The 14287-nt window shown below is 45.5% G+C and overlaps 1 protein-coding gene across 50 annotated transcripts in view; it reads right to left on the bottom strand.

Annotated features, from left to right (window-relative positions):
* LOC138288307 (mucin-19) overlaps positions 1 to 14287 on the bottom strand; it is a 1675551-nt gene that overhangs the window by 578792 nt on the left and 1082472 nt on the right. For 44 of the 50 annotated variants that reach the window (XM_069229764.1, XM_069229784.1, XM_069229763.1 and 41 more), the window contains 7 exons: positions 13110 to 13172; positions 11017 to 11079; positions 8928 to 8990; positions 7168 to 7230; positions 5080 to 5142; positions 3322 to 3384; positions 1242 to 1304 (listed from right to left, as the gene is read on the bottom strand). In XM_069229764.1, coding sequence (XP_069085865.1) covers positions 1242 to 1304; positions 3322 to 3384; positions 5080 to 5142; positions 7168 to 7230; positions 8928 to 8990; positions 11017 to 11079; positions 13110 to 13172 — 441 coding nt within the window. The remainder of the gene's footprint in view (positions 1 to 1241; positions 1305 to 3321; positions 3385 to 5079; positions 5143 to 7167; positions 7231 to 8927; positions 8991 to 11016; positions 11080 to 13109; positions 13173 to 14287) is intronic. The other 6 variants (XM_069229795.1, XM_069229789.1, XM_069229794.1 and 3 more) reach the window with 6 other exon arrangements.

Here is a 14287-nt window from a genome sequence, read left to right as displayed (position 1 = left end):
GAGGTCCTAATTATGAGTGTGGTGGTCTTACTGACATGGAGCTGGCGGTAAAGATTGCCACACTACAACTAGGCCAGTTTGACTAATGCTAAACGGCTACATCGCCACCCGGCCCGCCATAATTTGGGCAGAAATCCTCCAGTATTCATGCTGGGTGTTGGAGGCACAGGGGTTGTTCCACCACCGGACCCACTCCGCCAGTAGGACACCGCCGCCGCATTAGAACCTGTAATATGGCCTGGCGGTGTCCTGATGGTGGAGCGCTGCCGGCAGTGGGAGCAATGGGTCCCGTCCCCTCAGGGAGGAGCACCTCGATGGACGAGGTAAGTGTCCTCCGCAAGGTGGTGTGGGGTGCTTGAATGGATGTGTGTGAGTGTGTGTATGCTTTTAATGAATGGGGTGGGAGGGGAGTGTGTGTGCATGCGTGTGTGTGTGTCTGTGTGTAAATGTGGTGTTGGTGATGCATGTGTGGGTGAATGTGCATGCTTGGTCGGGGTGCGTGTGTGCATGCATGTAGACAGTGGTGGGGGTTGTGTGTATGTATGTTCAGAAAAGGAGGGGGTGAGGGATGGAGTGTGTATACGTGTTAATGGGGGTCAATGTACTGAGTGTGTGTATGAGTGGGGGTGCTACACATGTGAGTGTCTATGTGTGTATAGATTTTGGGGGTTTTGCATTGTGCGCGTGAGTGTACGGGTGTTGTGAGTGAGTGAGTGCAGGGTGTGTCTGTCTGTGGGTTTGTGTGGGTGCGTGATAATATGTGGGAGTAAGTACAGGGATCTGGGGTGTGGGTGGAGAGTGGGGGTTCACTACTGGGAGTGGCCGTTGGGGGTTCGGTTCTTGGCACTCTTCACCACTACCCTGGCAGCGGTCAAAACACCACCGCCGGAATGGCAGTCAGGTTACCGCCAAACTCGGAATGAGGGCCCAAGTGTCTAAGTTTACCTTGTGAATCAGACCTCAGTTTTTATAGGGGATTACCAACATTTGACCTTTCAAAAGACTGAATAGGTGGAGGTTGTTATCCCATTTTAAGAGTCTGGAAAAGATTACTGACTTTCAAATTTGGATTGTTAAATTAGAAAAAGCATATTTGCATTTTCAGACTCCAGGTTAGACTATTTGCATCCACAGAAGTGCTTTGTATATATGAGTGCATATTTTCATATCATGAAAATAATATCATTAGGCAACACACATACTAAAAAGCAAGTATGAGGGAAAATCATTGAAATACATACTTCCAGTGGTTGTTGTATGAACTGTAGTTCCAGTGGTGGTTTTGGTGGGAGGAGGTGTGGTGGCTATAGTAATAGACAATGATGAAAGTATTATAAAAAAGCTACACATTTTCATACTTCTATTCTAGTTATAGGTTTTTGTAAAAAAAAAATTGAATTTATGAATGTAATCAATATATTTTCATCTATTCATGCAATTAAAACATTTATTAAAAGCATATTATTTTTTTCACCAAGTGAAAGTCTTCAACATAGATACAATATAAGACAGGAACATATAACAGTATAACCCAATGAGTAACACAACTAAAATACAAATCTTATGCATTTGTAAACTAATCCCCTGCCATAGAGCAACAACCCTTTTAAGAATTTGGGATCAGGATTGTGAGGTATTTACCACATGTGGTAAATATTGTTACCCTATGCAGATTAATTTACCATGTGTTGCAAAAAAAAGTCCTTTCCTAGTTTCAACATTAAAATGACACATAGAGCTGAATGGGTGTTCAACACACTGAGGTCCTAATTATGAATGTGACGGTCTTACCGACATGGAGCCGGCGGTAAAGACTGCCACATTACAATTAGGCCAGTTTGACCAAAGCTAAACCACTATATCGCCACCCGGCCCGCCATAATTTGGGCGGAAATCCTCCAGTATTCATGCTGGCTGTTGGAGGCACAGGGGTTGTTCCACCACTGGACCCGCTCCGCCAGTAGGACACCGTCGCCGTATTACAACCTGTAATATGGCCTGGTGGTGTCCTGATGGTGGGACGCTGCAGGCAGTGGGAGCAATGGTTCCCGTCCCCTCAGGGAGGAGCACCTCGATGGACGAGGTAAGTGTCCTCCGCAAGGGAAGAGGGTGGGGTGCATGAATGGATGTATTCGAGTGTGTGTATGCTTGTAATGAATGGGGGGAGGGATGGGAGTGTTTGTGCATGCATGCATGTGTGTCCGTGTGTCATGTGGTGTTGGTGATGCATCTGTGGGTGAATGTGCATGCTTCGTCCGGGTGCGTGTGTGCATGCATGTAGACAGTGGTGGGGGTTGTGTGTGTATGTATATTCAGAAAAGGAGGGGGTGAGGGATGGAGTGTGTATACGTGTAAATGGGGGTGAATGTACTGAGTGCATGTGTGAGTGGGGGTGCTACGCATGTAAGTGTCTATGTGTGTATGGATTTTGGGGTTTTTGCATTGTGGGCGTGAGTGTAAGGGTGTTGTGAGTGAGTGAGTTAAGGATGTGTCTGTCTGTGGGTTTGTGTCGGTGCGCGCTTATATGTGGGAGTAAGTACAGGGATCGGGGTGTGGGTGGAGAGTGGGGGGTTCACCACTGGGAGCAGGCATTGGGGGGTTCGGTTCCTGGGAGGTTTGGGGAGGTGGGGCGGGAATGTTGTAAGGGAAGGGGGTGGGAGGCTCTTGGGTATATGGTAGGAGTGGGGGAGTTATTGACCCGTGACAAGAATGCAAATTCCTCTTGCCTGTAGCCTTTCCACCAGAGATTACGTGGCGTTGCTACCACTACAAAATCTCTGGAGGAAAGGGGTCTTGTGATACTGCCGGTGGTATTGGGTGGACCGCCAGGTTGAAAATGCTCATCGCCGGCCCGGCGGGTCCAATTACCCTGATGGTAGGAACGGGTTAGGTGGCGGTTTGGCCTGTGCCAAACCGCCACTCTAGTAATCTGGCACTCTTCACCACTACCCTGGCGGAGGTCAAAACACCACCGCCGGAATGGCGGTCAGGTTAACGCCAAACTCGGAATGAGTGCCCAAGTGTCTAAGTTTACCTTGTGAATCAGCCCTCAGTTTTTATAGGGGATTACCAACATTTGACCTTTCAAAAGACTGAATAGGTGGAGGTTGTTATCCCATTTTAAGAGTTTGGAAAAGATTACTGACTTTCAAATTTGGATTGTTAAATTAGAAAAAGCATATTTGCATTTTCAGACTCCAGGTTAGACTATTTGCATCCACAGAAGTGCTTTGTATATATCAGTCATATCATGAAAATAATATCAGTAGGCAACGCACATACTAAGAAGCAAGCATGAGGGAAAATCATTGAAATACATACTTCCAATGGTTGTTGTATACACTGTAGTTCCAGTGGTGGTTTTGGTGGGTGGAGGTGTGGTGGCTATAGTAATAGACAATGATGGAAGTATTATATAAAAGCTACACATTTTCATACTTCAATTCTAGTTATAGGTTTTTGTAAAAAAATGTAGAACATATGAATGTAATCAATACATTTTCATCTATTCATAAAATTAAAACACTTATTAAAAGTATGTTATTTTTTTCACCAAGTGAAAGTCTTCAACTTAGATACAATGTAATAAGACAGGAACATATAACAGTATAACCCAATGAGTAACACAACTAAAATTCAAATCTTCTGCATTTGTAAACTAAACCCCTGCCATAAAGCAACATCCCTTTTAAGAATTTGGGCTCAAGAGTGTGAGGTATTTACCACATGTGGTAAATATTGTTACCCTGTGCAGATTAATTTACCATGTGTGGTAACAAAAATTCCTTTCCTAGCTTCAACATTAAAATGACACATAAAGCTGAATGGTTTTTCAACACACTGAGGTCCTAATTATGAGTGTGGTGGTCTTTTACTGACATGGAGCTGGCGGTAAAGACTGCCACATTACAATTAGGCCAGTTTGACCAAAGCTAAAGCGCTACATCGCCACCCGGCCCGCCATAATTTGGGCGGAAATCCTCCAGTATTCATGCTGGCTGTTGGAGGCACAGGGGTTGTTCCACCACCGGACCCTCTCCGCCAGTAGGACACCGCCGCCGCATTAGAACCTGTAATATGGCCTGGCGGTGTCCTGATGGTGGAGCCCTGCCGGCAGTGGGAGCAATGGGTCCCGTCCCCTCAGGGAGGAGCACCTCGATGGACGAAGTAAGTGTCCTCAGCAAGGGGGGTGGGGTGCGTGAATGGATGTGTGTGAGTGTGTGTATGCTTTTAATGAATGGGGGTGGGAGGGGAGTGTTTGTGCATTCGTGCGTGTGTGTCTGTGTGTAAATGTGGTGTTGGTGATGCATGTGTGGGTGAATGTGCATGCTTGGTCGGGATGCGTGTGTGCATGCATGTAGACAGTGGTGGGGGTTGTGTGTGTATGTATGTTCATAAAAGGACGGGGTGAGGGATTGAGTGTATATACATGTTAATGGGGGTGAATGTACTGAGTGCGTGTGTGAGTGGGGGTGCTACGCATGTGAGTGTCTATGTGTGTATGGAGTTTGGGGGTTTTGCGTTGTGCGCGTAAGTGTAAGGGTGTTGTGAGTGAGTGAGTTCAGGGTGTGTCTGCTTGTGGGTTCGTGTGGGTGCGTGCGTATATGTGGGAGTAAGTACAAGGATCTGGGGTGTGGTTGGAGAGTGGGAGGTTCACTACTGGAAGCGGGCGTTGGGGGTTCGGTTCTTGGCACTCTTCACCACTACCCTGGCAGCGGTCAAAACACCACCGCCGGAATGGCAGTCAGGTTACCGCCAAACTCGGAATGAGGGCCCAAGTGTCTAAGTTTACCTTGTGAATCAGACCTCAGTTTTTATAGGGGATTACCAACATTTGACCATTCAAAAGACTGAATAGGTAGAGGTTGTTATCCCATTTTAAGAGTCTGGAAAAGATTACTCACTTTCAAATTTGGATTGTTAAATTAGAAAAAGCATATTTGCATTTTCAGACTCCAGGTTAGACTATTTGCATCCACAGAAGTGCATTGTATATTTGCGTCATATCATGAAAATAATATCAGTAGGCAACGCACATACTAAGAAGCAAGTATGAGGGAAAATGATTGAAATACATACTTCCTGTGGTTGTTGTATAGACTGTAGTTCCAGTGGTGGTTTTGGTGGGTGCAGGTGTGGTGGCTATAGTAATAGACAATTATGGAAGTATTATAAAAAAAGCTACACATTTTAATACTTCAATTCTAGTCATAAGTTGTTGTAAAAATTGTAGAATATATGAATGTAATCAACACATTTTCATCTATTCATACAATTAAAACATTTATTAAAAGCATGTTATTTTTTTCACCAAGTGAAAATCATCAACATAGATACAATGTAATAAGACAGGAACATATAACAGTATACCCCAATGAGTAACACAGCTAAAATACAAATGTTATGCATTTGTAAACTAAGCCCCTGTCGTAAAGCAACAACCCTTTTAAGAATTGGGGCTCAGGATTATGAGGTATTTACCACATGTGCTAAATATTGTTACCCTATGCTGATTAATTTACCATGTGTGGTAAAAAAAAAAGTCCTTTATTATTTTCAACATTAAAATGACACATATAAAGCTGAATGGCTTTTCAACACACTGAGGCACTAATCATGAGTGTGGCGGTCTTACCAACATGGACCCGGCAGTAAAGAATGCCACATTACAAGTAGGCCAGTTTGACGAAAGCCAAACTGCCACATCGCCACCTGGCCCGCCATAATTTGGGTAGAAATCCTCCAGTATTCATGCTGGCTTTTGGAGGTGGAGGGCTGTTCCACCACCGGATCCGCTCCGCCAGTTGGATACAGCTGCCGTATTACAACCTGTAATATGGCCTGGCGCTGACCTGATGGTGGGGCACTACCGGCAGTGAGAGCAATAGGTCCCGTCACCTCAGGGAGGAGCACCTCCACGGACGAGGTAAGTGTCCTCCGCAACGGGTGGGGGTGGGGTGCATGAATGGATGTGTGTGAATGTGTGTATGCTTGTAATGAATGGGGGATGGGAGGGAATGTTTGTGCATGCTTGCATGTGTGTCTGTGTGTAAATGTGGTGTTGGTGATGCATGTGTGGGTGAATGTGCATGCTTGGTCGGGGTGAGTGTGTGCATGCATGTAGGCAGTGGTGGAGGTTATGTGTGTGTATGTATGTTCAGAAAAGGAGGGGGTGAGGGATGGAGTGTGTATAGTTGTTAATGGGGTGAATGTACTGAGTGCGTGTGTGAGTGGTGGTGCTACGCATGTGAGTGTCTATGTGTGTATGGATTTTGGGGTTTTTGCATTGTGCGTGTGAGTGTAAGGGTGTTGTGAGTGAGTGAGTTCAGGGTGTGTGTGTCTGTGGGTTTCTGTGGGTGCGTGCGTATATGTGGGAGTAAGTACAGGGATCAGGGGTGTGGATGGAGAGTGCGGGTTCACTACTGGGAGCGGGCGTTGGGGGGTTCGGGTCCTGGGAGGTTTAGGGAGGTGGGGGTGGGAAAGTTGTAAAGGAAGGGGGTGAGAGGCTCTTGAGTATGTGGGATGGGGGTGGGGGAGTTATTTACCGGTGATAAGAATGCAAATTCCTCTCACCTGTAGCCTTTCCACCAGGGGTTACGTGGCATTGCTACCACCACAAAATCTCTGGCAGAAAGGGGTCTTGTGATACTGCCGGAAGTATTGGCTGGACCGCCAAGTTGAAAATGCTCCTCGCCGGCCCGGCGGGTCCAACCACCCTGATGGTAGGAACGGGTTAAGTGGCGGTTTGGCCTGTGCCAAACCGCCACACTAGTAATCTGCACTCTTCACCACTACCCTGGCGGAGGTCAAAACACCACCGCCGGAATGGCGGTCAGGTTACCGCCAAACTCGGAATGAGGGCCCAAGTGTCTAAGTTTTCCTTCTGAATCAGCCCTAAGTTTTTATAGGGGATTACCAACATTTGACCTTTCAAAAGACTGAATAGGTGGAGGTTGTTATCCTATTTTAAGAATCTGGCAAAGATTACTGACTTTCAAATTTGGATTGTTAAATTAGAAAAAGCATATTTGCATTTTCAGGCTCCAGGTTAGGCTATTTGCATCCACAGAAGTGCTTTGTATATATGAGTCATATCATGAAAATAATATCAGTAGGCAACGCACAGACTAAGAAGCAAGTATGAGGGAAAATTATTAAAATACATGCTTCCAGTGGTTGTTGTATAGACTGTAGTTCCAGTGGTGGTTTTGGTGGGTGGAGGTGTGGTGGCTATAGTAGTAGACAATTATGGAAGTATTGTAAAAAAGCTACAAATTTTAATACTTCAATTCTAGTCATAAGTTTTTGTAAAAAATTGTAGAATATATGAATGTAATCAATACATTTTCATTTATTCATAAAATTCAAACACTTATTAAAAGCATGTTATTTTTTTCACCAAGTGAAAGTCTTCAACATAGATACAATGCAACAAGACAGGAACATATAACAGTATAACCCAATGAGTAACACAACTAAAATACAAATCTTCTGCATTTGTAAACTAAACCCCTGCCATAAAGCAACATCCCTTTTAAGAATTTGGGCTCAAGAGTGTGAGGTATTTACCACATGTGGTAAATATTGTTACCCTGTACAGATTAATTTACCATGTGTGGTAAAAAAAAAATTCCTTTCCTAGCTTCAATATTAAAATGACACATAAAGCTGAATGGTTTTTCAACACACTGAGGTCCTAATTTTGAGTGTGGTGGTCTTTTACTGACATGGAGCTGGCGGTAAAGACTGCCACATTACAATTAGGCCAGTTTGACCAAAGCTAAAGCGCTACATCGCCACCCGGCCCGCCATAATTTGGGCGGAAATCCTCCAGTATTCATGCTGGCTGTTGGAGGCACAGGGGTTGTTCCACCACCGGACCCGCTCCGCCAGTAGGACACCGCCGCCGCATTAGAACCTGTAATATGGCCTGGCGGTGTCCTGATGGTGGAGCGCTGCCGGCAGTGGGAGCAATGGGTCCCGTCCCCTCAGGGAGGAGCACCTCGATGGACGAGGTAAGTGTCCTCATCAAGGGTGGGTGGGGTGCGTGAATGGATGTGTGTGAGTGTGTGTATGCTTTTAATGAATGGGGTGGGAGGGGAGTGTTTGTGCATGCGTGCGTGTGTGTCTGTGTGTAATTGTGGAGTTGGTGATGCATGTGTGGGTGAATGTGCATGCTTGGTCGGGATGCGTTTGAGCATGCATGTAGACAGTGGTGGGGGTTGTGTGTGTATGTATGTTCATAAAAATACGGGGTGAGGGATGGAGTGTATATACATGTTAATGGGGGTGAATGTACTGAGTGCGTGTGTGAGTGGGGGTGCTACGCATGTGAGTGTCTATATGTGTATGGAGTTTGGGGGTTTTGCGTTTTGCGCATGAGTGTAAGGGTGTTGTGAGTGAGTGAGTTCAGGGTGTGTCTGCTTGTGGATTCGTGTGGGTGCGTGTGTATATGTGGGAGTAAGTACAAGGATCTGGGGTGTGGGTGAAGAGTGGGGGGTTCACTACTGAAAGCGGGCGTTGGGGGTTCGGTTCTTGGCACTCTTCACCACTACCCTGGCAGCGGTCAAAACACCACCGCCGCAATGGCAGTCAGGTTACCGCCAAACTCGGAATGAGGGCCCAAGTGCCTAAGTTTACCTTGTGAATCAGACCTCAGTTTTTATAGGGGATTACCAACATTTGACCTTTCAAAAGACTGAATAGGTGGAGGTTGTTATCCCATTTTAAGAGTCTGGAAAAGATTACTCACTTTCAAATTTGGATTGTTAAATTAGAAAAAGCATATTTGCATTTTCAGACTCCAGGTTAGACTATTTGCATCCACAGAAGTGCATTGTATATATGAGTCATATCATGAAAATAATATCAGTAGGCAACGCACATACTAAGAAGCAAGTATGAAGGAAAATGATTGAAATACATACATCCTGTGGTTGTTGTATAGACTGTAGTTCCAGTGGTGGTTTTGGTGGGTGCAGGTGTGGTGGCTATAGTAATAGACAATTATGGAAGTATTATAAAAAAGCTACACATTTTAATACTTCAATTCTAGTCATAGGTTGTTGTAGAAATTGTAGAATATATGAATGTAATCAACACATTTTCATCTATTCATACAATTAAAACATTTATTAAAAGCATGTTATTTTTTTCACCAAGTGAAAATCATCAACATAGATACAATGTAATAAGACAGGAACATATAACAGTATACCCCAATGAGTAACACAGCTAAAATACAAATGTTATGCATTTGTAAACTAAGCCCCTGTCGTAAAGCAACAACCCTTTTAAGAATTGGGGCTCAGGATTATGAGGTATTTACCACATGTGCTAAATATTGTTACCCTATGCTGATTAATTTACCATGTATGGTAAAAGAAAAAGTCCTTTATTATTTTCAACATTAAAATGACACATATAAAGCTGAATGGCTTTTCAACACACTGAGGCACTAATCATGAGTGTGGCGGTCTTACCAACATGGACCCGGCGGTAAAGAATGCCACATTACAAGTAGGCCAGTTTGATGAAAGCCAAACTGCCACATCGCCACCTGGCCCGCCATAATTTGGGTAGAAATCCTCCAGTATTCATGCTGGCTGTTGGAGGTGGAGGGCTGTTCCACCACCGGATCCGCTCCGCCAGTAGGATACAGCTGCCGTATTACAACCTGTAATATGGCCTGGCGCTGACCTGATGGTGGGGCACTGCCGGCAGTGGGAGCAATGGGTCCCGTCACCTCAGGGAGGAGCACCTCCACGGACGAGGTAAGTGTCCTCCGCAAGGGGTGGGGGTGGGGTGCATGAATGGATGTGTGTGAATGTGTGTATGCTTGTAATGAATGGGGGGTGGGAGGGGAGTGTTTGTGCATGCGTACATGTGTGTCTGTGTGTAAATGTGGTGTTGGTGATGCATGTGTGGGTGAATGTGCATGCTTGGTCGGGGTGAGTGTGTGCATGCATGTAGACAGTGGTGGAGGTTGTGTGTGTGTATGTATGTTCAGAAAAGGAGGGGGTGAGGGATGGAGTGTGTATAGTTGTTAATGGGGTGAATGTACTGAGTGTGTGTCTGAGTGGTGGTGCTACGCATGTGAGTGTCTATGTGTGTATGGATTTTGGGGGTTTTGCGTTGTGCGTGTGAGTGTAAGGGTGTTGTGAGTGAGTGAGTTCAGGGTGTGTGTGTCTGTGGGTTTCTGTGGGTGCGTGCGTATATGTGGGAGTAAGTACAGGGATCAGGGGTGTGGATGGAGAGTGCGGGGTTCACTACTGGGAGCGGGCGTTGGGGGGTTCGGGTCCTGGGAGGTTTGGGGAGGTGGGGGTGGGAAAGTTGTAAAGGAAGGGGGTGAGAGGCTCTTGAGTATGTGGGATGGGGGTGGGGGAGTTATTTACCGGTGATAAGAATGCAAATTCCTCTCACCTGTAGCCTTTCCACCAGGGGTTACGTGGCATTGCTACCACCACAAAATCTCTGGCAGAAAGGGGTCTTGTGATACTGCCGGTGGTATTGGCTGGACCGCCAGGTTGAAAATGCTCCTCGCCGGCCCGGAGTGTCCAACCACCCTGATGGTAGGAACGGGTTAAGTGGCGGTTTGGCCTGTGCCAAACCGCCACACTAGTAATCTGCACTCTTCACCACTACCCTGGCGGAGGTCAAAACACCACCGCCGGAATGGCGGTCAGGTTACGGCCAAACTCAGAATGAGGGCCCAAGTGTCTAAGTTTTCCTTCTGAATCAACCCTCAGTTTTTATAGGTGATTACCAACATTTGACCTTTCAAAAGACTGAATAGGTGGAGGTTGTTATCATATTTTAAGAATCTGGCAAAGATTACTGACTTTCAAATTTGGATTGTTAAATTAGAAAAAGCATATTTGCATTTTCAGACTCCAGGTTAGGCTATTTGCATCCACAGAAGTGCATTGTATATATGAGTCATATCATGAAAATAATATCAGTAGGTAACGCACAGACTAAGAAGCAAGTATGAGGGAAAATTATTGAAATACATACTTCCAGTGGTTGTTGTATAGACTGTAGTTCCAGTGGTGGTTTTGGTGGGTGGAGGTGTGGTGGCTATAGTAGTAGACAATTATGGAAGTGTTATAAAAAAGCTACAAATTTTAATACTTCAATTCTAGTCATAAGTTTTTGTAAAAAAATGTAGAATATATGAATCTAATCAAGATATTTTCATCTATTCATACAATTAAAACATTGATTAAAAGCATGTTAATTTTTCACCAAGTGAAAATCATCAACATAGATACAATGTAATAAGACAGGAACATATAACAGTATACCCCAAAGAGTAACACAGCTAAAATACAAATGGTATGCCTTTGTAAACCAATCCCCTGTCGTAAAGCAACAACCCTTTTAAGAATTGGGGCTCAGGATTGTGAGGTATTTACCACATGTGGTAAATATTGTTACCCTGTGCAGATTAATTTACCATGTGTGGTAAAAAAAAGTCCTTTCTAGTTTCAACATTAAAATGACACATAAAGCTGAATGGCTTTTCAACACACTGAGGTCCTATTTATGAGTGTGGCGGTCTTACCGGCATGGAGCCAGCGATAAAGACTGCCACATTACAATTAGGCCAGTTTAACCAAAGCTAAACCGCTACATCGCCACCCGGCCCGCCATAATTTGGGCAGAAATCCTCCAGTATTCATGCTGGCTGTTGGAGGCACAGAGGTTGTTCCACCACCGGACCCGCTCCGCCAGTAGGACACCGCTGCCGTATTACAACCTGTAATATGGCCTGGCGGTGTCCTGATGGTGGAGCGCTGCCGGCAGTGGGAGCAATGGGTCCCGTCCCCTCATGGAGGAGCACCTCGATGGACGAGGTAAGTGTCCTCCGCAAGGGGGGGTGGTGTGCATGAATGGATGTGTGTGAGTGTGTGTATGCTTTTAATGAATGGGTGGTGGGAGGTGAGTGTTTGTGCATGCGTGCGTGTGTGTCTGTGTGTAAAGGTGGTGTTGGTGATGCATGTGTGGGTGAATGTGTATGCTTGGTCGGGGTGCGTGTGTGCATGCATGTAGACAGTGGTGGGGGTTGTGTGTATGTATGTTCAGAAAAGGAGGGGGTGAGGGATGGAGTGTGTACACGTGTGTAATGGGCTGAATGTACTGAGAGTGCGTGTGTGAGTGGGGGTGCTACGCATGTGAGTGTCTATGTGTGTATGGATTTTGGGGGTTTTGCGTTGTGCACGTGAGTGTAAGGGTGTTGTGAGTGAGTGAGTTCAGGGTGTGTGTATGTCTGTGGGGTCGTGTGGGTGCGTGCGTATATGTGGGATTAAGTACAGGGGTCAGGGGTGTGGGTGGAGAGTGCGGGGTTCACTACTGGGAGCGGGTGTTGGGGGGTTCGGTTCCTGGGAGGTTTGGCGAGGTGGGAGTGGGAAAGTTGTAAACGAAGGGGGTGGGAGGCTCTTGAGTATATGGGAGAGGGGAGGGGTAGTTATTGACTGGTGACAAGAATGCAAATTCCTCTCGCCTGTAGTCTTTCCACCAGGGATTACGTGGCGTTGCTAGCACCACAAAATCTCCGGCGGAAAGGGGTCTTGTGATACTGCCGGTGGTATTGGGTGGACCGCCTGGTTGAAAATGCTCATCGCCGGCCCGGCGGGACCAACCACCCTGATGGTAGGAACGGGTTAAGTGGCGGTTTGGCCTGTGCCAAACCGCCACACTCGTAATCTGGCACTCTTCACCACTACCCTGGCTGCGGTCAAAACACCACCGCCGGAATGGCGGTCAGGTTACCGCCAAACTTGGAACGAGGGCCCAAGTGTCTAAGTTTACCTTGTGAATTAGCCCTCAGTTTTTATAGGGGATTACCAACATTTGATCTTTCAAAAGACTGAATAGGTGGAGGTTGTTATCCCATTTTAAGAGTCTGGAAAAGATTACTGACTTTCACATTTGGATTGTTAAATTAGAAAAAGCATATTTGCATTTTCAGACTCCAGGTTAGACTATTTGCATCCACAGAAGTGCTTTGTATAAATGAGTGCATATTTTCATATCATGAAAATAATATCAGTAGGCAACGCACGTACTAAGAAGCAAATATGAGGGAAAATCATTGAAATACATACTTCCAGTGGTTGTTGTATACACTGTAGTTCCAGTGGTGGTTTTGGTGGGTGGAGGTGTGGTGGCTATAGTAATAGACAATGATGGAAGTATTATAAAAAAGCTACACATTTTCATACTTCAATTCTAGTTATAGGTTTTTGTAAAAAAAATGTAGAACATATGAATGTAATCAATACATTTTCATCTATTCATAAAATTAAAACACTTATTAAAAGCATGTTATTTTTTTCACCAAGTGAAAGTCTTCAACATAGATACAATGTAATAAGACAGGAACATATAACAGTATAACCCAATGAGTAACACAACTAAAATGCAAATCTTCTGCATTTGTAAACTAAACCCCTGCCATAAAGCAACATCCCTTTCAAGAATTTGGGCTCAAGAGTGTGAGGTATTTACCACATGTGGTAAATATTGTTACCCTGTGCAGATTAATTTACCATGTGTGGTAAAAAAAAGTCCTTTCCTAGCTTCAACATTAAAATGACACATAAAGCTGAATGGCTTTTCAACACACTGAGGTCCTAATTATGAGTGTGGTGGTCTTACTGACATGGAGCTGGCGGTAAAGACTGCCACATTACAATTAGGCCAGTTTGACCAATGCTAAACAACTACATCGCCACCTGGCCCGCCATAATTTGGGCGGAAATCCTCCAGTATTCATGCTGGCTGTTGGAGGCATAGGGGTTGTTCCACCACCGGACCCGCTCCGCCAGTAGGACACCGCCACCGCATAAGAACCTGTAATATGGCCTGGCGGTGTCCTGATGGAGGAGCGCTGCCGGCAGTGGCAGCAATGGGTCCCGTCCCCTCAGGGAGGAGCACCTCGATGGACGAGGTAAGTGTCCTCCGCAAGGGGGGTGAGGTGCGTGAATGGATGTGTGTGAGTGTGTGTATGCTTTTAATGAATGGGGTGGGAGGGGAGTGTTTGTGCATGCGTGCGTGCACGTGTGTCTGTGTGTAAATGTGGTGTTGGTGATGCATGTGTGGGTGAATGTGCATGCTTGGTCGGGGTGCGTGTGTGCATGCATGTAGACAGTGGTGGGGGTTGTGTGTATGTATGTTCAGAAAAGGAGGGGGTAAGGGATGGAGTGTGTATACGTTTTAATGGGGGTGAATGTACTTATTGCGTGTGTGAGTGGGGGTGCTACGCATGTGAGTGTCTATTTGT

This window comes from Pleurodeles waltl, chromosome 4_1 (assembly GCF_031143425.1).
Source record: "Pleurodeles waltl isolate 20211129_DDA chromosome 4_1, aPleWal1.hap1.20221129, whole genome shotgun sequence".
NCBI classification, from domain to species: Eukaryota; Metazoa; Chordata; class Amphibia; order Caudata; family Salamandridae; genus Pleurodeles; species Pleurodeles waltl.
The sequence above is the reverse complement of the archived record's forward strand: the minus strand, read 5'-3'. Positions and strand labels throughout refer to the sequence as shown.